General features: G+C 43.3%; 1 protein-coding gene and 1 pseudogene across 2 annotated transcripts; both read left to right on the plus strand.

Annotated features, from left to right (window-relative positions):
• Positions 1-217: 217 nt before the first annotated feature.
• On the plus strand, positions 218-6,945 carry EOMES (eomesodermin). Of its 2 annotated transcripts, none has more exons than XM_010357332.2 (6): positions 218-1,507; positions 2,577-2,731; positions 3,419-3,540; positions 4,013-4,171; positions 4,258-4,319; positions 5,099-6,945. In XM_010357332.2, exons 1-6 carry the CDS (start codon positions 624-626, stop codon positions 5,835-5,837), a joined length of 2,121 nt encoding a protein of 706 aa, XP_010355634.2. In that variant the 5' UTR covers positions 218-623; the 3' UTR covers positions 5,838-6,945. The 2 variants fall into 2 exon arrangements, with proteins under 2 accessions (XP_010355634.2, XP_010355635.2); XM_010357333.2 differs by having other exon boundaries at positions 5,156-6,945.
• Positions 6,946-12,376: 5,431 nt separating this feature from the next.
• LOC115899675 lies at positions 12,377-18,983 on the plus strand (annotated as a pseudogene).
• Positions 18,984-20,734: the final 1,751 nt, after the last annotated feature.

The raw sequence follows: 20,734 nt of genomic DNA on the forward strand, positions 1-20,734 counted from the left end.
CAAAAAAAAAAAAAAAAAAAAAAAAAAAAAAAAAAAAAAAACCCAAAATCAGGCTAAAGGAAAAGAAAGTAGCAGGTGACTTGATCCAATTAGTAAATGCCTAATTGAATTAGTGTCACCTCCATCAGCCAATAGGAGGGTCTCCGGGCTGCGAGGCCGCGAAGCCCCTCCCTGGCAGCAAATATATAAAGCAGCTAGTGTCAGCCCATAAGTTTCCAAGTGGTCAACTTGACCGATGCTTTGGCAATCGAAAAAGGGCAGAAAGGCGCGGGCTGGTGGGTGGATGGGGACAAAGATCTAAGTCCCCTTCTTCCAGCGTGTGAGTCTGGGAGGAGGGTGGGGGTTCTGAGGAGCAAGAGGTACGAGAAGGAGAGGGCTTCTGGGTTAGTTTCCACCTCCTGCTTTCCAACTCACGGCGCTTTCCTTCCGGAAAGGACGCTGGATTCAGGGCGCGCCAGTGCGCGCAGTAGCGGCCCGCGAGTCGGCAGGTGGGTAGCCCCGGCGCGGGAGGAAGGGGAAGTTACCTTCCCCTCGGAAGAGGGCGCTGGCTCCCCCATCCTGCCTTTATAATAAGGCCACGGGAGAAGAGGAAGCAGCCAGCTGCCGTCTGCGCTTTGCAAAGCATGCAGTTAGGGGAGCAGCTCTTGGTGAGCTCAGTGAACCTGCCTGGCGCGCACTTCTACCCGCTGGAGAGTGCGCGAGGCGGCAGCGGCGGGAGCGCCGGCCACCTCCCCGGCGCAGCCCCCTCTCCTCAGAAGTTGGACTTAGACAAAGCGTCCAAGAAGTTTTCCGGCAGTCTCTCCTGCGAGGCGGTGAGCGGGGAGCCCGCAGCAGCCAGCGCGGGGGCCCCCGCGGCCATGCTTAGTGACACCGACGCCGGGGACGCATTTGCCAGCGCTGCGGCAGTGGCCAAGCCAGGGCCCCCGGACGGCCGCAAGGGCTCCCCCTGCGGGGAGGAGGAGCTGCCTTCTGCCGCTGCAGCCGCCGCCGCCGCCGCCGCCGCCGCGGCTGCGGCCACTGCGCGCTACTCCATGGACAGCCTGAGCTCCGAGCGCTACTACCTCCAGTCCCCCGGGCCTCAGGGGTCGGAGCTGGCTGCGCCCTGCTCACTCTTCCCGTACCAGGCAGCGGCTGGGGCGCCCCACGGACCTGTGTACCCCGCTCCTAACGGGGCGCGCTACCCCTACGGCTCCATGCTGCCCCCCGGCGGCTTCCCCGCAGCTGTGTGCCCACCCGGGAGGGCGCAGTTCGGCCCAGGAGCCGGCGCGGGCAGTGGCGCGGGCGGTAGCAGCGGCGGGGGCAGCGGCCCGGGCACCTATCAGTACAGCCAGGGGGCTCCGCTCTACGGGCCGTACCCTGGAGCCGCAGCAACGGGATCTTGCGGAGGACTGGGGGGCCTGGGGGTTCCAGGTTCTAACTTCCGTGCCCACGTCTACCTGTGCAACCGGCCTCTGTGGCTCAAATTCCACCGCCACCAAACTGAGATGATCATTACGAAACAGGGCAGGTGAGCGCAGCGTGGAGGGGCCCCTGGGTTCGGGGATAAATGAACGTGTGGTCCTGGGGAAGGTCCGGGATGAGGGAGCTAAACCCAGTCGTTCCGCGCGGTGCTTAGAGTGTTTCACCGCGCGCAATAGATCTCCGTAGACACTGCATCTCCAATGCGGTGTCCCTCTCTGTCAGTGCACCGGCGGCTCTTGCAGGGTGCCGATGTTACGGCTGTACGCCGCTTTTCCCTCCCATCATCCTCACCTGAACAGACCTGGAGGAGGCGGAAATGGAAATTAGGGCATGTACACAAGCTGGATTCGTTAGATCCTCCTGCTCGGCGGTATGCTGGTGCATGCCTGCAGGCAGGCAAGGAGCCACGGGTAGGGAAGGCTCAAGAGCTGGCCACCTGAGCGCAGTAGATGGGCTCCCGCAGTTTTAGGCGCCAGGGTCTCCACGGGGCGTCTCCAGGAGGTGGGCTTGAGGGCTAGAGCGCCGGCCTCGGAAGCTTGGTCCGAGTAGATGGTTAGACCTGCCCTGGAGCCAGACCTGGCTCGGGTTCGGTGCGTGAGAAAGTTCTGCTATACATCCAACTGCTAACACTGGCTACTTCTGGGGAAAGGGAGGGGTGGGTGCTGAGAGAGGGGCACTCAAAGGGGACTTTTAGCCTAAAGTTTAATATATATTTTTAACAAGAATAACCTAATGTTGTTCTCTGGTACTTTTTAAAATGGTGCATTTAAAAATTAGTAGTTTTTCACATTCTAGGAGAAAAATTTTAATGAGCGTCTGAAAGAGCCGAGAATATGAGCGTTCAGAAGCACGCGAATTTGGGATATACTAATGTTGGAACAAGTTTTTTTTTTTTTTTTTTTTTTTTTTGAAAAGAGAGAAAGGTTCCAAGAGTTGCCAACTCAAAAATATTTTACATAGTTTCAGACCACTTGATCTACCTGCCTTCTGTTCATTGCAAACTTTTAAATGTGCTCCGACCCTATCCCAGGTGTCTGGGGAACCCGCCGGGGTCTGGGCCCGTTCTAGGACATCCCAATTTAAATCGATTTTTCTGGTTCTTTTCCCTTGCACAGGCGCATGTTTCCTTTCCTGAGCTTCAACATAAACGGACTCAATCCCACCGCCCACTACAATGTGTTTGTAGAGGTGGTGCTGGCGGACCCCAACCACTGGCGATTCCAAGGGGGCAAATGGGTGACCTGCGGCAAAGCAGACAATAACATGCAGGGTGAGCAGAGAAGAGACTCGGTCCCGGGAGGAACGGGCGGGAAGAAATCGGAACCCTCGACTCAGACAACTCACATTTAAATGTAGCACTTTTTTTTTCCTTCCATTCTGAGGCCTAGAGGTGTTAGTATGAGTTTCTTTGTGTTGATTGTTTGACGGAGAGGAGAATTTGCTAAGTCAGATTTCTTGTCTGCCAATATATAGATATTTAGAACCTTTAACTAAGACATCACCCTACCCCCCAATCCCTACGTTTAAGAAACTAGTAGTCATAAGCTCTCCAGGTGGGAAGGGCTCCTGGGATTCTAATGTTCACTTGAGAAAGCCCAGCCAAAGTTTTGTTCACCCATAAATGTCCAACTCTCTTCCACTGGATGTTGCCCTTACAGCTTTAGAAGGTCCCAAATTGACCTTCAAGAGTCATCTCCTGTTAGCTCCGTTTCTAAATTCTGAAATGCCATTCAGGCGAGTCCCTAGTGCAAGGAAGGCTGGAAGGACAGGGGCCTGGGAGGGATATCGATGTAGTCCTGCTGGTCTCCACTGGCCTCTTTAAGCAACTTTTGCTGGGAGACCAGCTGTAAGTCTAGCTCTTATATCTTGCCCATAGCTAAGAGACATCCCTCCCCTTTCCCCATTTGTAAACAGCCCTATATGCTTGGGTTTTGTGTTTTGTTTCATTTTCTCTTAGGCAACAAAATGTATGTTCACCCAGAGTCTCCTAATACTGGTTCCCACTGGATGAGACAGGAGATATCATTTGGGAAATTAAAACTCACCAATAACAAAGGCGCAAATAACAACAACACCCAGGTAGAGTGACAGAGCAGGAGGGGGTATCTTCTGGCTCTGACTATAAGTCTTTTTTCTAATAAGAGTCCCTACTCTTTTCACTGTATTTGTAATATTTGCATTCGTGACCTGTTTGCTCGCCCATTTCTAAACTTTTTTGTTCTTTTGACCTTTCTCATCTTCACTTTCTTATTGGATTCAATAACAGTGAGTTGACTATTAAGAACAGAAATACTGAAGTATTTTGGGAGTTTAGGAAACCAAGAGGAAAGCATATCTATCAAAACCACATACCCAGCTATGTTTTAAATTTCAAAAAAAAAAAAAAAGTGGGGGGGTCATAATGAAACCTTTAAAGTTGCAATAAACAAAGCTGTTAGTGCGAGGCGTTTAGAAGTCCCATGCCAAAATACATAATTTGTCAAAATCTAATTCTGTTGAACCACTAAGAGATTTTTTAGATTTAGCAACTTTTTTTCTGTACTCTTTCCAGATGATAGTCTTACAGTCCTTACACAAATACCAACCCCGACTGCATATTGTTGAAGTTACAGAGGATGGTGTAGAGGACTTGAATGAGCCCTCAAAGACCCAGACCTTTACCTTCTCCGAAACGCAATTCATTGCAGTGACTGCCTACCAAAACACCGATGTGAGTGTCCCAAACATCTCAAGAATCTCTAAAGCTAAGGTCCAGCATGATAAAGCACTCAATGACTGTTTTTCTCCCCTATCTAGATTACTCAACTAAAGATTGATCATAACCCCTTTGCAAAAGGCTTCAGAGACAACTATGATTCGTAAGTACAGCTTTTATCCACACTTGCATGATCATCTCTGAACAGGACATACATCAACAGGCACTTTGCTGAGAATATATTTTAGGAAGAGCTTTGACCTTTGGGATTTTTACGTATTTTAATTTTTCCAATTTTTTTTCCTTTACTAATGTTGCTTTAGAATTTTCTCAGAAGGGTTGTGTTAATTTCTGAAGAAATGTTAAGGACTTAAAAATGAAGAGTTTTTTTTAGCATGTGAGTGAAGACTTGAAATTTTAACAATCTGCATTTATATATACCTTTCTTTTCGTTTGATCCACTTTTTCATCCTCCCAAGAGCAGATATTACTGTCTCCCAGCCCCACTTTTTTTTTTTAACATAAGAAAAAACTGAAACGAAGAGAATGTAATTTCACAACACGAAAGAGTAAGGCCCTGCTGTTTTTAAAATCTGAGTTTTCTACCACCACAGCCAGTGTTTTTCCATCACAGTGACAAAGAAGGTTTGATCTGAGTTTTTCATGTTCTAGGACTAGTAAAGGTAGATTTTCTATAGTTTAAATACTTGATGCCTAGGGGGAAACTTTTTCTTACATGGTGGGAAATTTTTCCCAATAAGCCAAGCATCCAGGTAAATGGACCACTGCATCTCCTGCCTCTGTCCTTTTAGCTCAACAGACCAGCACTTTCAGTACAGATAACCAACACAAGCCTTTTTCGTTTCTGGGAGGTGGTTTGTTTGGGGACAACATTAGGGTTTTTTTTTTTTTTTTTTTTAAGTGTTTCTCTTTATATTGTAGCATGTACACCGCTTCAGAAAATGACAGGTTAACTCCATCTCCCACGGATTCTCCTAGATCCCATCAGATTGTCCCTGGAGGTCGGTACGGCGTTCAGTCCTTCTTCCCGGAGCCCTTTGTCAACACTTTACCTCAAGCCCGCTATTATAATGGCGAGAGAACCGTGCCACAGACCAACGGCCTCCTTTCACCCCAACAGAGCGAAGAGGTGGCCAACCCTCCCCAGCGGTGGCTTGTCACTCCTGTCCAACAACCTGGGACCAACAAACTAGACATCGGTTCCTATGAATCTGAATATACTTCTAGCACATTGCTCCCATATGGCATTAAATCCTTGCCCCTTCAGACATCCCATGCCCTGGGGTATTACCCCGACCCAACCTTTCCTGCAATGGCAGGGTGGGGAGGTCGAGGTTCTTACCAGAGGAAGATGGCAGCTGGACTACCATGGACCTCCAGAACAAGCCCCACTGTGTTCTCTGAAGATCAGCTCTCCAAGGAGAAAGTGAAAGAAGAAATTGGCTCTTCTTGGATAGAGACACCCCCTTCCATCAAATCTCTAGATTCCAATGATTCAGGAGTATACACCAGTGCTTGTAAGCGAAGGCGGCTGTCTCCTAGCAACTCCAGTAATGAAAATTCACCCTCCATAAAGTGTGAGGACATTAATGCTGAAGAATATAGTAAAGACACCTCAAAAGCCATGGGAGGGTATTATGCTTTTTACACAACACCCTAAAGAGTTATTTTAACCTCAAAAATTAGCTAACTTTTTGCAGATGGACTTGGTGGTGTTTGTTGTCTTCTTTGCCTAGGTTGCCAAAAAGATGTTTGCCTTCCACCTTGATGCATCCTGTTTTGTGCAATTCTCTAAAAGAAGGTGCCAAAGCTTTTTGATTGCTGCAGGTAACTGAAACAAACCTAGCATTTTTAAAAAATAAGATTAATGGAAGACTTTAAGGTATTTTAAAATTCAAAGGGTATCCAAGGTTCTGTATTTATTTATTGGAGAGACACTAACCATTCAAAGAAGCAGGCTGTGAACATTGAGTGCCCAGTGCTATGAAATTAGTTAAAACCTTTGATTCTCATTTCTATTTGTAAATTCTTAAGCAAATAGAAGCCGAGTGTTAAGGTGTTTTGCTTCTGAAAGAGGGCTGGGCCTTCAGTTTCAGAGGAGACGTTTTGCTGTTACATTCTGCCAGGGGCAAAAGATATTAGGCCCAGGAGTCAAGAAAAGCTTTTGTGAAAGTGATGGTTTCACCTGACTTTGATTCCTTAACCCCCCGGCTTTTGGAACAAGCCATGTTTGTCCTAGTCCAGGATTGCCTCACTTGAGACTTGCTAGGCCTCTGCTGTGTGCTGGGGTGGCCAGTAGGACTCCGGAGAGAGCAAGGGAAGGAGTCACCAAAAAAAATAAAAGAGAATTTAAAAGTGTACAGTTGTGTGTTTAGATACACTGTAGAATAATGTGGTATATATTGTACAAATAGTCTACATAGATGTCTGGGATAATGTAAAACTGGTGCTTTGGCTTTGTAAAGAATTTGCAAATCACTTAACAGCTGCAGGGGCAAGGGGAGAGTTTCATCATCCCCATGATATTTGGGAATATTCTGTTTACTTCTTAGATAGTTAAGAATGTATTCAGCTACTCTGTACTAACTTGAACCATGTTTAAGGAAAACTTCTATTTCATCCTCTTCTTGTGCCATCCCCTCTCCCTAACTTGGTAATGTGAAGAAACTAAAACCTGATACCACAGCTCCTATAGGCTTTTTAGAGATCTTGGATTTTTATGTACAGTCTTAGTCATTTTTAATAAATGTGGTTCAATAAGGGAACGGGCATAGCTCTGTCTTCTGTACTGTTGGGGTTTTCATCTTTGTGTTAAAGATCTTATTTTGCTTCCTCCATCGTTTTCAGCTTTAACACGGCCTCACCCATCCCCTACCTCCACGGAAGGCTCTAGAATCTCTAACTGGATACTGTAGTCATGCGGGGGTGGGGATGTTTTGTTTATCTTCTTTTTTCCTTGAAATGGAATGGGGCTATTTCCTCACCCCACTGGGAAGTCTGGACAATGGGTGTTGTGGGGGGCAGGAGGGGCGGGGGAGGGAGTATTGCTGTTAATTGCCCACAGCAGACTTAACTAAGCCTCGAAAACCTCCGCTCCTGGTTCTTGGAGACCAGGCTCTGTCAGGGCACCTGGCCACTTAGTTCTCTGGGCTTTTTTCTAGGCTTACTTGGGGCCACCCATCCTTAGGCCCACGTAGGCTCCCTGGGAACCCCCGTGACCCTTTGAGCGCCCACCAGTTCCGGGCCCGTGGGGCGCGGCGGCGCGGGGGGCTGCACACAGCTCTGCGCCCACCTGCGGCTTTCTTCCGAACCCAGACACTGCGCACCCGCTGCCGCGGGCTGCGGGCCTCGGTAGCTGCAGTCAAACTCCGCCCGGACTCGGACTGAGGCGCAGGCTAGGGACGGGCGTGGCACTTACAAAGGAGGATTCCAGTTGTTCCGCGCACCGCCGCTCTGCAAACAGTGACCTTGGAGCAGTTCACCTTACGCTTAGTTCCGTTTATTTGGCACACGCTCCACGGGAAGACGAAGGACAGCCCATCCCCTGACTGAACCCTGGGCGGTCCAAAGAGTCAAACCAAGGAGTGGGGTGGAGGGTCTCCTTTGTCCCCCACCCCACGCCAGACGTCCCGCCAGGCTTATCTGCAGACGGCTTCAGGCCCAGATTGCAAAACTTCCACCCCTTCCTGGACCCTCCCGGGGTAAAGGTCTGGCTGGGAGGGTCATTCTGCTAACTGCGTAGCGCGGAAATGCAGCTGCTAAGAGGATTAGCTGCTGGGAGGCGAGCAATCAGCCGGCACCTCCTCCCCTTCTGCGCCCAATTAAGACCGCCAGGGCCTTGTACCTCGATTGTCCTGTCTCCCTTCCCCTCCATCCCTCTGGGGCCCGAGTTCTTCCCGTGCCACCCGTGACCTTGGGGGCTCCAACTCCTGCTCTACGTTTCCGAACGGCCTGCTCAAAACACTTTGGAAAAGGTGCCCCGAGCTTTACCGGGGAGCCAGGGACAAAAGCGTTGAAGATGTGCTTTTTAATATATATGTATTGTGGATGACAGATTTAGATTCCGGAAAGGAGACTCATAGCCCGCCTATCCTGGTCAGCGCCTTCCCTCCACCCCCAACAGCTCCCTTACATCTGCATCCAGCCACCGAATATTGGGAGATGCGATGGAATTTCAAAAACAGTGCTCTCCTATTTCTGCCCTCTAGAAAGCCCCAAAGTGCTAATCACTGCCGGCATAAAGCAGATTCTGGCCCTAGTCTATTTCGGGTCCTGTATATTTTTGCACCGTACAGTAAAAAGAACCTGGTACTTGTGAAAAGTCCCTCACAGTGTTTAATAGAAACGTGTAAGTGGCTGAGTGGCCTCAATTAACACCTTGTGATAAGGCATTCCTAAGATGGAGTGTCAGACACCAAATTGTGAAGAGATGTATCTAATTAATCCTCCTAGGATGACACCGATAAACAAGCCTCTATTTAAATAAAGATCAAGGGCTCGGCGCCCGGTTTGTTTACATTCTCCGCCAGGGTCCCCGCTTATGCACCGGTGCAGGCGGTGTTCCTTGCGCTGGGAGGAGATACTGGCTTGGGGGTTTGCTGGCTCATCTTGGTTCACATCTCCGTTCTTGCCCCAAACAAACAAAAAACCACAATGAAATCAATAAATTGCAATGAAACAGGAAAAAGCAGAGCAAAGAGGACCTGACTCGGAGTTGGAAATATTGTTATTTGCCATCTTCCACTGGTGTTCTTTCCATCGCCAAACACTTTTTGGTTGTTGGTTTGCGAGGGAAAAAAGGAAGAAGGGGAAAAAGCAGCCCACATGTAGCCTCTGGAATTCTTTTCTGCTCCAGGGAGAATTCGGAGCAGGACCTTCCTCCGGTCCTCAGCCCGCCCCGGCACGAGTTCGCTCTGGGTGGTTCCAGAATTCCCCCTCCTGGGTATAGAAGCTGGGAATTGTTGGGATGTAGAGCAGCTATCCTGGGGGTGGAGCGGGGAGCCGCAGACGTCTGGAAGGGAAACTGGGAAAGGCGGGAAGAGTCAGAAAGAACTTGGGAGGAGGGGAAGCTGCAGATTAGCGCGCCATATTTTCAGCCCATGTTTGGGCCCGGATTTGGAGCCGGTTTCAAGTCTGCAGCAACGTATCTTCCAAACCCTCAATGGAGAATTTCGAGGCTCCAAATCTGTTTTTGGTCCCGGTTTCCCTTTTTACAGCCGTCTTTGATTCGCTTTAAACCTAGGTGAAAGCAGACTCACGGTCTTCCCTCTCTGCATTCTCTTCTTTCCGAATTAAACCTGCGGAGGGGGAGGAATGTAATTTTTTAAATCTCTGCGGGTGTCATCGAAACGCCCTGGAATAAAAACTTTCCCGTATGCCCTTTGATTTTTATCGACATTCAGCTACTAGTAGGAACAAAAATTAAAATATTTCCTTTCCCATTCGCCTGGACACTGTGTCGCTTCTCTTTCCGGCTCGCGCCTCGGTGTCTTCTACCCGACTACACAGCGACTCCAAAAGTTTAGCTTTCATCCCGCGGAGATTTCGAAAGCTCTGGAAGGCTGTCTTTTATTTAAAAGGGAATTTGGAAAAATCTGTTGCTGAGCACGATTGAGTCCCATTCTACAAAATACCCATCACTCCACCGTTATTCCTCAAGTTTACACTTTCAAATATGCGAACCCCGAAGGTCCAGCCCGGGAGTAAGCCAATCCCAGGATCCGGTCCACCGGCGCGTGTCTTGAAAAGAATGTCGGAGGTCAGATTCCCTCCTGCCGCTTGCAGAGGCCTCGGCTCAGCGCACACATCTGGGGTTCTCAGGGCTTCCCGCGCGCCCGAACCCTACCGGCGCTGGATTTTCTTCCGGGCGCAGGAGCTAAGCGATTCTTAGACAGCCTGAAGTTACACGCACCTTTTTTTTTTCCTTCCCCCTCATCGCCAACAAGACGATAGGACTCTGGCCTTACTGGTCATCGAATTTCTCCTTATTACGGCTTAAATGAAAAAGAAAACACGACGTGGCCGAGCGCGCACACACACATCCACCCACTTCTTCAACCCTGGGAGTCCTCCGTGTGTCGCCGAGGGCACGTATGGAGTTCGCCAAGGGAAGGATTCAGCTGCCCAAATGCTAACCAGGCCCTCAGCAATGGTCCCTAAAGTGCCCCCGCGTCACATGGATCTCTGACCGCCGCCGAACCTATATTTGTTTCCTCCACTAAGTCTTACCAATTTATGCATTTATGCACAGCAGGGCTTGCACAGTGACTTTTGTAACTTTGAGTTCTACCCAGGTCTCCCTTACACAGTTGGCGTGGAGGAGGACCCCACGCCTTGCCCTTGGCCACCAGGTACAGCAGCAGTTTCCGCGCGGGGCTGCAGGCTCGTCTCTTTTCTGGGCCGCGGGCAGCCTTCGCCATCTGGTGGCCATGGAGAGTAAGGATCTTCCCAGCCGAAGAGGGTTCCTCCACTCTTAAAGCCGTTTTGTCAGGTCCTGAACGGTTCTGCCAAAAAAAAAAAAAGATATCTCATATATATATATAATTTATATTTATACATTTATTATATATTTATATATAAATATATATTTTATATATTATATATTTATTTATATATAAATATATATTTTATATTTACATATAAATATATTATATATTTTTATATTTTTATTTATATATGAATATATATTTGTATTTATATATTTATATATATAAAACTGTCATGTTATTATCTCACCTACAAAATCAACAATCATTTCTGAATATCAGGAAATATTCAGGTATGTTTTTCTGGTTGTCTCATAAAGTTGTTTTTGTTTTTCTTTTTGTTTACTTGTTCCTTACAGTTGTTTGTTTTCATGAGGATCCAAACAGGTCCCACACATGTGATTGATGTATCACTTAATTCTCTTATCTAGAACTCTCCCAACTTTTCTTTTATTTTTCCTTGCAATTTATTGAAGAAATTGGGGCATTTGTTCTGTCTAGTTTTCCAGGTTGTGGTTTTGCTGATTGCAGTTCTGTGGTGTTAACGTAGTCCTCTGATTCTTGTTTTTCCAACAAAGTGGCGTTTTGTTGATCTGATCCAGATTCCACTTTTTTTAGTAATAATATTTTATAGGTGGTAACATTCCATGAGGAGGCTCATCATGTTGAGTTGTCTCTTTTGGGGGCATGTCATTGTACACTGATGACTCTCAGCTAGACCCATTATTTCATTAAGGGGTTGGCAAAGGAGGTAAATTCCAGTATGGCCATTATTATCAATTACATACACATGAGAAAATTTTACTCAATGACACTTTGAATGTGACATTAAACAGAGTAAGCCAAAAAGCCAAGATCTTTGCTCTTTATATATCATCACAGAAAATCAGAGAGGCCTTCTGGGGAACATGGGACACAGAAACCTAGGTGTAAAATAGAAAAAATGCATAAATTGGTAAGACTTAGTGGATGAAACATATTTATTAAAACAGTCTAATATGCCCCAAATTGCTAAGAAATCACATTAAACCAATGCATAACAAAGTGATAAAGTAGGTTTCCATCTGCTTTTCTACTCCCAGAGCAAATTATCAATATTAAAAATATATTTCAATAACTCATAAGGAGGAGCATCATATGGAAATCATAAGTGCTAAAAAAAAAAAGGACTATTAAATAATTTGGTTGTTAAGCGGGGAGGGGAGTGATTTCATTTATGACAAGAGAAGTGGTTTCTTACCACTTCCTTTGGAAAGGATTGAGGGAGGAATCTGAGGGAGAGAAAAGTGTAGGGAAAGTCCAAGTTACTATCCACAATTCACAGCCTAGAACTTCTAGAACCAGAATGGAGTTGATTACTGAGAGAGACCATCACGGAAATTCAAAGAATAACAAGGATAGATTTGAACATGTAGATACTGTTGCCACCATCTTGTTCCCTTCCTCGTCCCAGACACTAAATTGTAGACTATTCCACAAACCTTCAGGCAATCAGAATGTTTCCTGCAATGGTCTTAGATTGCCACCATTTCTTCTTGAAATGACTCAATATTAATGTCATAAGTATATAGCCTTCTCTTGACTAGAACTTCTTCCTAAATCCCTAAATCAGTCATCATTCCTTGAGTCACTGAATTGAACAGCTGGGAGGCACCTCAGAGACTGCTCTAGTTCTATAAACCCCACTATACAGAGGCAAGAACCAAGTATCACTATGGTTTTGTGGTTTGCCAAGCCCCTTGAGGAACTCATTGATTTGGCAGTGTATCATGGGTTAGACCCTATACTTTGGACATACAATATTTCAGAGGCTTGGGAAATATGTTTAGTCATGAAAACATTAAATTTGAAAGCATAGTTTTTATTATTGTTTATGTTTTTCAGAGGATGAACAATATTTGAAATCCAAATGTATCCATGATTAATTTTTCTTCTTTTTCTTCTTCCTCTTCTTTTATTTTCTTTCTTTCTTTCTTTCTTTCTTTCTTTCTTTCTTTCTTTCTTTCTTTCTTTTTTTTTTTTTTTTTGAGACCGTGTTTCAGGTGCAATCATAGCTTACTGCAGCCTCAAAGTTGTAGGCTCAAGCAATCCTTCTACCACAGCCTCTCGAGTAGCTAGAACTACAGGTGCACACCACTATGCCTGGCTAATTTAAAAAAAAAAAAAATTGTAGGGATAGGTTCTCACTATGTTGCCCAGGCTAATCTTGCAATTCAGGGCTCAAAATCCTTCCACTTCAGCCTCCCACTTTAGCCTCCCAAAGCACTGAAATTATAGGCATGAGCCACCACACTCAGCCTTTTCTTAAGCCTATCATGGAGTGATGCCTTCTTCACTGCACACTTTGGCCTATATAGCTTTGGGGTAGTGAATCCACAGAATATATATTCTTCACCCTACATATTTGCTGGTTTTCTTAATCTTGGCAGGAAAGTTTTGTCTTTATCTTACAGATCTAAAACCCAAGAATAATCTTTGGCATTTTACTTCTTTCAGGATTCAAGTTCCTCTGCTAAAAAGGCGATTGTTGATAAAATTAACCAATAGTCTGTGCTCATCACTAAATATTTAGAAGACCACAGACACAGACCACATAGCTGTTATAAACGAGCACAGAGAAGCATGGGTTGAATTAGTGTGCAAAAATGTGTATATATGCTTGTATGTGGGAGTGTGTATTTGTTCCCCAGAGCTAATAACAGTAAGCTGAGATTACAGAGTGCAGAAGACAACTGGGAAAAAATGGTTAAGATGGTACCTAATATTTCCATTAGGGACTCTTCTGTTCAGAGCTGTCAAAACAGAATCTGTGAATTGACTAGACTATGGAAGGTGATCCTAATGATATTGATGAAACACATATCTGAAAAACAGAATTTAAATAGAAGAGAGTCTCTAGAAATACGACTAAATCTTAATCTGGAGATACATGTCTCAAAATAACTCTCTCCCATTCCTCTTTCCCTCTCAACAAAAACAAACTCACTGGAAAAGGACAAGCAAGCATTTCCAAGCCTTGCAATGCCCTGTTTTCCATCAGAGTTTTGGAAAAAAATATATACATATATGAGTTACATTCTTAGGCTGGCAATAAGGTCCACTAGGTATTTGGTTTCTCTATGTTTGCCAGCTTCCTTGTATGTAGGCAAGGTTGCCAGATCCAAAGAGAGAGTAGAGTGGACAAGACCATTTGACAAAGGCTGCAGCTTTAGGAAGAACTTGACCAACCTTTAGTAAACAATCAAGAAGGAGGCCAGACTCTCTCCTCCCACCCTCAAATCCCCTGCCAGTGCTCCTGTTTGGCTGAACCCAGTGAGAATCCAAAGGGCTAAACAATCTCTTGATACAGTCATAGAGGTCAACCTCCTGTATGGAGGAGGAAGGATGGTACAGGGAATGATAGAAAAGAATGAAGGGTGAAGTTTGGGGGCAATGAAGAAGAAATCCAGCCCACTTATCACCCTCCAATGTCTGGATTGCTAAAGATTACCCACTTAAGTACTCGCAAGTTGTTTTGAGATTCCCCAAGAGGATGTTTCAAGAATAGCTGAAAATTCTGGTTTTTTATGTGAAATCCCCCTACTTTTCAGTTTTGGCAACCTACTTGAAAAAATTAAATAATCAAAATACCCCTGTGAGGAAGATTTAGCTATGGAAATCTTTTGACCACTGATCTAGAGCAATGCTATGATTTTAATTGAATTTCAAAAATGTCAAAAGCATGGCCGGGCGCACTGGCTCATGCCTGTAATCCCAGCACTTTGGGAGGCCAAGGCAGGCAGGTTACCTGAAGTTGGGAGTTTGAGACCAGTCTGGCAACATGGTGAAACCCCGTCCCTACTAAAAATACAAAAATTACCCAGGCGCAGTGGCAGGCACCTGTAATCCCAGCTACTTGGGAGGCTGAGGCAGGAGAATCACTTGAACCTGGGAGACGGAGGCTGCAGTGAGCCGAGATCGTGCCACTGCACTCCAGCCTGGGTGACAGAGTGAGACTCCTCCGTCTCAAAAACAAACAAAAAAAAAATTGTCAACACAGATTTTTGCTCTAATACCAGATGGAGTAACAGGGATATGAATTAACTTTCTGCTTGAAAAAAAAACTAAACTAAAAATCAGATATATATATATGGCAATGTAAAATAGTAATCTATTAAAGAAGAGAAATGAATGAGGAAAGCCCTAATATTTCTTCAACTTACTGCCTGGAGAGTTTCCAGGCCTCAGCTTAGAGTGGGAATGGGGGCCTGGACAAAGCCCAGCAGTCTTCTTGATTTGAGGAGACAAAACTGTAAGGGTGAGGAGGCCAAGATGGCTAGAGTTTTTGGAGCAGAGTTCCAGAGAGGAGAGACCAGCACAGAAAGAAAAATCTGGAGAACTGAATAGGGTCTTCCTCAACTCCACCTGAATGTTGATCGGCACACACATGTGAAGAAAATACCCCAAGCCCACAGGATTAGGCAGGATTTCTCAACCTCAGCACTATTGACATTTGGAGGCAAAAAATTCTATATTGTGGGAGCTGCATTGTAGGATATTTAGCAACATCCTGATTTCTACCAACTAGATGCCAGCAGCACTACCCCCACCAGTTGTAACAACCAAAAGTGTCTCCACACATTGTCAAATGCCCTCTATGGGGCAAAATTATCCCAGCTGAGAACTACTGGATGAGAGGAATTAATACCAGTATTTACACTGACTGAGGATTGTCCCCTTTCCCACTCACCATAGTGGAAAACTTCATAATTCATGAGGTATCAGGAAAAGAACTCAGAAGGGTCTTGCTTCAGTAGTGAGCTGAAGTAGTACTGGACTAAACGCTGCTCTGGTTTTATCTAACTAGGCTTATTAACAATAACTGAAACTTAACTATATCCATGAAGAAAGCTCAAGTTATACGTATAGTAATAAAAATAACAACCAGCACAGAACAAGCAAAAATTTTAAATGTATAGTAGCCAATCAAAAATGGCCAGACATTCAAAAAAGCAGGAAAATATGATCCACAATAAGGTAAAAAAAAAAAAAATCAATCTAAACCAACTCAAAGTGGCAGATGATAGAATTAGTAGACAATGATGTTAAATAGTTATTATAACTATATTTCATGTGTTCAAAAAGCTAGAAAAAGGTTGAGAATGGTAAGTAGAGACATGGATGATATTTTTAAAAGAACCAAATTAAGCTTCTAGAGATAAAAACTACAAATGTCTGAAACTGAAAAACACTTGGTGCGATCAGTGGCATATTATACATTGCAGAAGAAAAGATTAGTAACCTGGAGGTATAGAAATTGAAAGGATATAAAATAAAACACACAAAAACAAAAAGCTAGAAAAAAATAAGCAGCTTTAGTGAGCTGTGGGATAATTTCAAGCAGACTAACATGCCTGTAATTGGAGTGCATCAAAGAAAGGAAAGAGAGAAGGGTACAGACAAGATATTTGAAAAAATAATGGTCAAAAATTTCAAATGTGGTAAAAAATATAATCCACCAATCTAAAGAGTTCAATTAAAAAATACAAAGAAAACTACACCAAGGCTTATGTCAATCAAATTGTTTAAAACCAGTGATAGAGAAGACACCAAAACAGTCAGGGGCACAAGAACACATTATGGGCAAAGGAACAAACATATTAGATTAAGTTGGTGCAAACATAATTTTGGTGTTTGCAATTACTTTTAATGAAAACACCGAAATTGTGTTTGCACCAACCTAATAAAAATGATAACGAAAAATAAATAAGCTGGATAACTTTGGAACATCTTTCAAGTACTGAAAGAATAAGTAAAACCATCAGCCTAGATTTTTATACCTAAAGAAAGCATATTTAAAAAACAAAGGTAAAATTACTTTCTCAGACATACAAAAGCTAAAAGAATTCATCATCAGCAGACGTAAGCTACAAAAAAAAAAAAAAAAAAGAAAAAAATGTTAAGAGAAATGCTTCAGGCAGAAGGAAAACGATACCAGATGGAAATTTGAATCTACTTTAAAAAATGTAGGGCACTAAAAATAGTTAACTACATGGGTAAATATAAAATACTTATTTTCTTATTTTTAAAATCTGTTTAAAAGAAAATTGACTGTTTGAAGCAAAAATAATAAGATATTCTAGGTTTTTTTTCTTCTAAAAAAGCTTTTGTTAGCTTTATTTATTTATTTATTTATTTTTTCTAGCAGCCCTCATCCAATTATGTGGTGTTTATAACATACATGGAAGTAAAATATATGATAACTATAGCACAGATGCTGGGAGGGGAGAAACAGAAGCATATTGAGTTATTACCCTATGCATCAAGTGGTATAATATAATATCACTTGAAGGCAAACTGTGATAAGTTAAAGAATCATAAAACATATTCGATTAATCTAAAGTAGGCACAAAAAGAAGAAAAAGGAAATGAATAAGAAATAGAAAACAAATAGTAACTGTGGTAGATTTAAACCCAACTGTATTAGTCAAGGTTCTCTAGAAACAGAACTAATAGGATAGATGTATGTATGAAAGGGAGTTTATTAAGGAGTATTGACTCACATGATCACAAGGTGAAGTTCCACAATAGGCCGTCTGCAAGCTGAGGAGCAATGAAGCCAGTTTGAGTCCCAAAACCTCAAAAGTAGGGAAGCCGACAGTGCAGCCTTCAATCTGTGACCAAAGGCCCGAGAGCCCTGGCAAACTACTGGTATAAGTCCAAGAGTCCAAAAGCTGAAGAACTTGGGGTCAGATGTTCAAGGACAGGAAGCATCCAGCATAGGAGAAATATGTTTACTACAAACCCTAAAGCAACCACTAAAATAACACAACAAAGAATTATAGCTAATAAACCAACAAAGTACCACTATGCCCAGCTAATGTTCTTTTCTTTTTTTTTTTTTTTTGAGACAGAGTTTTGCTCTTGTGGTCCAGGCTAAAGTGCAATGGCGTGCTCAGCTCACTGCAACCTCCTTCTCCTAGGTTCAAGCGATTCTTCTGCCTCAGCCTCTTGAATAGCTGGGATTACAGGCGCCTGCCACTACACCTGGCTAACTTTTGTATTTTTAGTAGAGATGGGGTTTCACCATGTTGGCCAGACTGGTCTCAAACTCTTGACCTCAGGTGATCCACCTGCCTCAGCCTCCCAAAGTGCTGGGATTACAGGCATGAACCACTGCACCCGGCCAATTTTTTAATTTTTTTGTAGAGACAGGGTCTCACTATGTTTCCCAGGCTGGTCTTGAATTCCTGGCCTCAAGCAATCCTCCCACTTCAGAAATCCACTTTAAATATAAAGACATGGACCTGGCATGGTGGCTCACACCTATAATCCCAGCAGTTTGGGGGCCAAGGCAGGTGGATCTCTTGAGGCAGGGAGTTCAAGACTAGCCTGGCCAAGATGGTGAAACCCCATCTCTACTAAACCCACAGAAATTAGCCAGGTGTGGTGACACACACCTGTAGTCCCAGCTACTCAGAATGGTGAGGCACAAGAATCGCTTGAATCTGAAAGGCGGAGGTTGCAGTTAGCCGAGATCTCACCGCTGTACTTCAGCCTGGGCGACAAAGTGAGACTCTGTCTCAAAATAAATAAATAAACAAACGGACACACGCAGGTTAAAATTTAAAAGGCAAAAAAGATATAACATGCTAACACTAATTAAAAGAAAGCTAGAGTGGCTATGTTACTATTGAAGTAGATTTTAAAAAATAAAATGGGTCATTTAATGATAATGGGATACATTTATCAAAAGATCATAATAATCCTAAGTTACTAGCAACAAACAATAGAGATTATTATTTGATGTAATATTCAAAAATTAATCAATGTCATTCACCATGTTAATAGACTAAAAATGAATAACTATTATTGTCTACATAGATGCAGAAAAAGTATCGGACAAGATGAGCGGCCAGCCGGGCCAGCATTCCTGGCTCACTTTTCAAAGAGTGGGTTGGCTGTAGGGAGGAGCCCACCGTAGAGACCGAGAGAATCCAGCCTCATCTCCCAGATGAAAATGAGGATCACAGTGACAAAGATGAGCAGCCTCAAGTGGTGGTTTTAAAAAAGGGAGACCTGTCAGTTGAAGAAGTCATGAAAATTTAAGCAGAAATAAAGGCTGCCCAAGCAGATGAAGAACCAGCTCCAGCTGTGGGAAGGATCAGATATCAAAAACCAGTGAAGCAGCAGTCAAGCATCCCTCAGAAGGTTTAACAGCAAGCTCAAAAAAGAAGACAAATTAAGATGAAATAAATCAGGACTCAGTCAAAAAGAACTCACAAAAACAAATCGAAAACAGTAGCCTCCTTTCTTTTGACAGTGAAGATGAAAATGAGTAAGTGTAAATATTTTGAATTTATTCTACTTTGAAAGTATATGGGATATTTTTTAAAATAACATTTTTATTCCTATTATAAAGATACTACAGGCTAGGTGCGGCAGCTCACGCCTGTAATCCCAGCACTTTGGAAGGCTGAGGCGGACAGATCACTTGAGGTCAGGAGTTCAAGACCAGGCTGGCCAACATGGTGAAACCCCATCTCTACTAATAATACAAAAACTAGCAGTGTGTGGTGGCAGGAACCTGTAATCCCAGCTACTCGGGAAGCTGAGGCAGGAGAATAGCTTGAATCTGAGAGGCGGAGGTTGTAGTGAGCTGAGATCAGGCCATTGTACTCCCTCCTAGGTGACAAAGCAAGACTTCATCTCAAAAAAAAAAAAAGATAGTACAAGTTACTTATAGAAAATTTAGGAAATACAGGAAAAAATTTAATAAACTACATCTATTCATCAATACCCCTCTGACTTAATATGCCAAATCTAGAAATTAGCCAGTATTAACATTTTGTTATTTCCCCTGTGTGAGTGTATATATATGTAAATTATATTTTTAAACAAAATACATTTTGTTTGTGTAAATAAAAAAAAGAAAAGGTATTAGAGAAAATCCAACATTCATGCCTGGCAAAAACTCTCACCAAACTTGAAATTGCAAAGAATTCCCTCAACCTGATAAAACGTGTCTTTGAAAAACCTAGAATTAACATCATATTTAATGGCAAAAGATACAATGCTTTCCCCCTAAGATCAGGAATAAGATGACTCTATTTCTACTCACCATTATACTGGAGGTTCTAGCTTGGCCAATGAGGCAAGAGACAGAAATAAAAGGCTCTTAGATTGGGAAGATTGAAGTAAAATGGACTGCTTTTGAATATAACATGATCATCTATGGAGAAAATCCAATAAAAAGGCCATTACTAATAACTTTTAGTAGAGTTGTAGACTGCAAGACTCATATACAAAAGTCAATTGTATTTTTTATATACTAGCAACAAACAATCAGAAATTGAAATAAAAATACTATTTAATTACATCAAAATTAAGAAATGCTTAGCTACAGACCTGACAAATTATGTGCAAGACCTATGCCCTGAAAACTACAAAACACTACTTAGAGAGATTAGAGAAGACCTAAATAAATAGGGAGATTCACTGTGTTCATGTCAGAAGGCTCTATATTTTTAGAAAATAAATTCTCCCCAAATTGATGTATAAATTCATTAAGGCTTTTATTTTTATTTTTATTTTTTTTGTAAAGAAATTTTGGAACTATAATTTCAAACAGTGGCTGTAATCCCAGCACTTTGAGAGGCCAAGATGAAAATATTGCTTGGGCCCAGAAATTTGACACTAGCCTGAGCAACACAGTGAAACCCTGTCTCTACAATAAATTTTAAAAATTAGCTGGACACAGTGGCACACCCCTGTGTTCCCAGATACTCGGAAGGCTGAGGTGGGAGGATCACTTGAGCCCAGGAGGTGAGGCTACAGTAAGCCATATTTACACCACTGCACTCCAGCCTGGGTGACAGAGCAAAACCCCATCCCCCAAAAAAGAAATTACTAAGCTGTTTCTAAAATTTTTCTGGAAATGGAAAAAACCTAGAATAGCCAAAAAACTGGAGGAAAAAAAAAAAAAAAAAAAAAGAAGAACGTTAGGGAACTTACATTGTCTTTAGGAATTATTATAAACTACAGAAATCAAGATAGTATGCAACTAGCATTAAGATAAAGCAATGGAACTGAA

Source organism: Rhinopithecus roxellana, chromosome 1 (assembly GCF_007565055.1).
Source record: "Rhinopithecus roxellana isolate Shanxi Qingling chromosome 1, ASM756505v1, whole genome shotgun sequence".
NCBI lineage: Eukaryota > Metazoa > Chordata > Mammalia > Primates > Cercopithecidae > Rhinopithecus > Rhinopithecus roxellana.

Coding starts and splice junctions, on each gene's coding strand:
- EOMES (XM_010357332.2), top strand. CDS start 624: ATGCAGTTAGGGGAGCAGCTCTTGGTGAGCTCAGTGAACCTGCCTGGC. Junction 2,732..3,418: donor AGCAGACAATAACATGCAGG/GTGAGCAGAGAA, acceptor ATTTTCTCTTAG/GCAACAAAATGTATGTTCAC. Junction 4,172..4,257: donor CTGCCTACCAAAACACCGAT/GTGAGTGTCCCA, acceptor TCCCCTATCTAG/ATTACTCAACTAAAGATTGA.